The sequence below is a fragment of the Neophocaena asiaeorientalis genome, unplaced genomic scaffold, assembly GCF_003031525.2.
Source record: "Neophocaena asiaeorientalis asiaeorientalis breed wild unplaced genomic scaffold, Neophocaena_asiaeorientalis_V1.1 scaffold238, whole genome shotgun sequence".
In the NCBI taxonomy this organism is placed as follows: domain Eukaryota; kingdom Metazoa; phylum Chordata; class Mammalia; order Artiodactyla; family Phocoenidae; genus Neophocaena; species Neophocaena asiaeorientalis.
In genome coordinates, this window is record NW_020174555.1 from 198,442 (window position 1) to 202,321 (window position 3,880).

General features: G+C 62.0%; 1 protein-coding gene across 1 annotated transcript in view; it reads left to right on the forward strand.

Annotated features, from left to right (window-relative positions):
* Positions 1–3,350: 3,350 nt before the first annotated feature.
* LOC112407988 (secreted frizzled-related protein 2) overlaps positions 3,351–3,880 on the forward strand; it is a 7,502-nt gene continuing 6,972 nt past the window's right edge. The window contains exon 1 of the mRNA XM_024757474.1: positions 3,351–3,849. Coding sequence (XP_024613242.1) covers positions 3,351–3,849 — 499 coding nt within the window. The remainder of the gene's footprint in view (positions 3,850–3,880) is intronic.

Genomic DNA, 3,880 nt, shown 5'->3' on the forward strand with positions numbered 1-3,880 from the left:
GTTCTCCGCCGAAGCAGAGCAGACGCAGGGGTCTGGAGGCCCCCTGGAGACCGCCCCCAGCCCCAGGGCAGAATCTCTGGGCCGCAGAATGAGGGTCCTGCCTGCCCAGAAACTCTTCCAGACGGCACAGGTTTAACCAAGCAGCCGAATTGTTCTGGCGAGATTGGCAGGAACTTTCTTTGTGCCTCAAGATTCTTTAGTGCCTTGACAACAGAAAACAAGCAGAGAAGCGGGGCCAAATCCAGAACACGGGGTTGCTGAGGTTCTCAGGCCTGCAGCATTCAGGTGGAGTGTAGTTCATCGTCGGGGGGTGGGGGGAGCACGCCCAACCCCGTCACCTGGGGCCCATGGGCCACCCCTTTAAGCAGGTCGCCCGGCAGGGTACTTCGGCCCTCAGAGGAGTGGTCACCCCCACTACTTATCCTGGGTTTGGGCGAATAGTTTCCATTCCTAAAAAACGGCAAGTACTAAATAGACCCCGGAGGAGTGGGGGGTGTAGGGGTGAGAGGGGTAAGCATTTGACTCTCCATTTGTGGAAAACAAAAGCCTTTGGCGGATTTTGATAACTTGCATGGATCGGAGGAGACCTGTAGGCCCAAGGGCCGGCATGGAGGGCAGAAGAGTCCGGGTTACTGAAGGCGCCGCTGGGCTACACCACGTGCGCCCATCTCTCTGCGGTAGCACAGCGACCCGGGCGGGGGAGACGCGCCAAGCATCTGTGTTCGAGCATTTGTCACACAGACAAAGGTCCGCGCTCGCGTCCGGGCCTCGGTGAGAGGTTATTCTCCTCTTCGTCTGCAGTCTGCTCGTCTGGCTGGTGCGCCTGTCACACGCGCACGCGCTTGGCCAGGCGCTAACGAGCGGCGGAAGAGAAAGGAAGTGGGCCGCGACCCGAGGTGGGGGAGGAAGACGCAGCCTGTGCAGGGTGAGGTCTAGGCTGAGCTGCGCGGGTGAATGGAGGGGCCGCGACCCCGGAACCAGGCAGGCCAGAGCGCGAAACTAGGCGCGGCCGAGATGGAGCCCCTACTGCGGCTCCCGACGCCCCCTGGCGGCCAGTGAGGCAGCGGGTTCTCGAAACAATGCGTCCGGCCGCGCGGGCCCCAAGGGCTCCTGGGCCCCCAGCCTCTCTTGGGCGCACGGCCGCGCACCGCCTCGAAGCAGCCCGACCGGCTTCGGGCTCCTTGACCCCCGAGGGGTTCTGAGAAGCGGAGGGGACCCAGGGGAAGGCGTTGGGGCTGGGGTCGGTGGAGGCGGGAGGGCCTTCATCCCAGCCCCGGGCCCAAGTCCTGGCATCTCTCAGAGCTCAGGCTCTGATTAGCTGCTTGGTTCGGTGTGCTTCCGTTTTATTTGAGGTTTCTTTTCAAAGTAATTTGTACTGGGGAGCGGGGCTTTTAGGCATCTTAGTGCTTTAGTTAGACACGAAAAGACCCAGGACCCATTCGGCAGAAGAGCGGACTTTTGCTGCCGCCCCCGGCCCTTCTCCTGCAGAGCACCAGCGTCAAAGGAGACAAGACGCAAGCTGGGGTTTTAAGGACCCAAATTATTGGGTCAAAATCAAAAGATACTCTCCTTCCAGGTGGCGATTTTCCTGGTGGGTTCACGGCCAGGATGGGGTAAGAGAAAACACTAAGTGGGCTTTCACCATCCCACGTTAACCCCCTCCTCTAAGCAGTGGGACCACAAAGCTAGCTGGGCGACTTGGGCCTGGGGTGCCGCCAAGGCCAAAGCATCTTCCGGAAGGAGGGAAATAGAGAAGCTGCGGACGGAGCCCACCGATGGCTCTAAGTGACCGGGAAGTGATAACGATGCGCCCACCTTCCATATGAAAGAACCTTGGAGTCTCGCTCTCCGGGGATTCTTTCTTTGGAGCTGCACCGCCAACCTGCGGAGATTAGAAGAAAGGAGCCCCCCCCACACACACACACACACCTTCCTCCTGCTGACACCCTAGTGCCGGTTTACAGCTGTGAACTTAGTTTGGAGTCCTCCGGGGCAAGAGATTCCCAGCTCCGCGACCGCACAGGCCCTCTGCCTGTTAGCCTCCGTACACCCGGTGACCGCCGGCATATGTAGCGTGAAGGAGCCGCCTCTGCCCAGGCTTCGTGTATGTCTAAGCAGGGCTTCTTCCTCTGCCCCCACCCCTTCCCAGCCTGCCCACCTGGGGCACTTTCTACCAGTCCCTTGTGCCGGGCACCAGCCTTTCCAAACCGTGCCCTGAGGGCACACACTCCTCAGCGCCCGCCGTCAGGGCGAGAGTGGGTTAGGGCGCGTGGTGCCTTCGAGGCTTGAGTCAACCCGTTCCTTTAGGCAGGAAGGGCAGGTCTCTTCTCCCAAACCGGGAAATGGTGGGCAGTCGTGTGTGATTCTGACGAAACTCTGTAGAGGCGCTTCCACAATGGCCAAATTTTCTAGACTTACCCCAGCAAAACACCCCCAAGGTTTTACTGATATTTCCTTTTTCATGTACAAGTTTTGCTCATACGACTCCACTTATATAAATTCTGATATTTGAAAGGGCAGGCGGGAGTCACTGTACGGGTTGGGCCAGGCTGGGAACCGTGGTTGGGGATCCGAGAGGAGAGCAACCGGGCCGAGACGGCCTCGGGCGGGCAGGTCCCGGGCGCGGGCCAGGGGCACAAAGAGCCTGCCGGCTGCTGGCTCGCTACTGCCTGGAACGCAGTTCCGCCCAGCAGACCCGGGGCTCGAGCTGAAACTTCGTGCTGGGGTGAAACAAACCCACGCCCGGGCCTCCGGGGGCGGAGCGCGTTCCCTCAGGGACCTGGCGACAAGGCCGCTGGTCACGTCCCCCTATCTCCCGCAGCCCGTGCTCCGCACGCCCACTGTTGGGGCGCAGCTGCCAGGCTAGTCTATTTGTTTGTTTGTTGTTTACAGCAGTCCTTGAGCGCGCGCTTGGCAGCATCCTGTGGGGCGCAGCCAGAATTTCCTTCCAGGGAGCGCGTGAGGGGCATTCTCAACAGAAAACCAGACCCAGAGAATAGTGACCAAACCTCCTCGGATTACTCTCCACTGGCTCCTCCCTCGCTCCCCCCACCTCCAGATTTGCATAAAAAAGGCCAAGAAAACGCTGGCCGGGCCCCAGCAGTGGCTCACTCTGTTCCCCCGGGTCGGAGTCCCCTGGAGCTGCGCGCTGACTTGCTGCGCGGAGCCGAACGCACAGCACCTCGCCGCCACAGTCCGCGCTCCCGGCGTCCCGGCGTTCCCACCGCCCGCTTCCCAGGCCCCGAGCCGCGCTGAGCGCAACGAGCGGGCCGGAAAGAGCTCCCGGCCCCTGCAGTCTCGCGCTTCCCCGCCTTGGCTCCCTCCGCCCCACCGGGGGTCGCGCGCCCACGATGCCGCAGGGTCCCGGGTCGCTGCTGCTGCTCGTCCTCGCCTCGCACTGCTGCTTGGGCTTCGCGCGCGGGCTCTTCTTCGGCCAGCCTGACTTCTCCTACAAGCGCAGCAACTGTAAGCCCATCCCGGCCAACCTGCAGCTGTGCCACGGCATAGAGTACCAGAACATGCGGCTGCCCAACCTGCTGGGCCACGAGACCATGAAGGAGGTGCTGGAGCAGGCGGGCGCCTGGATCCCGCTGGTCATGAAGCAGTGCCACCCGGACACCAAGAAGTTCCTCTGCTCGCTCTTCGCCCCCGTCTGCCTCGATGACCTGGACGAAACCATCCAGCCGTGCCACTCGCTCTGCGTGCAGGTGAAGGACCGCTGCGCTCCGGTTATGTCCGCCTTCGGCTTCCCCTGGCCCGACATGCTTGAGTGCGACCGTTTCCCCCAGGACAACGACCTCTGCATCCCCCTCGCTAGCAGCGACCACCTCCTGCCGGCCACCGAGGAAGGTAAGCCCTCCTCCTTATTACACCCCCCCCC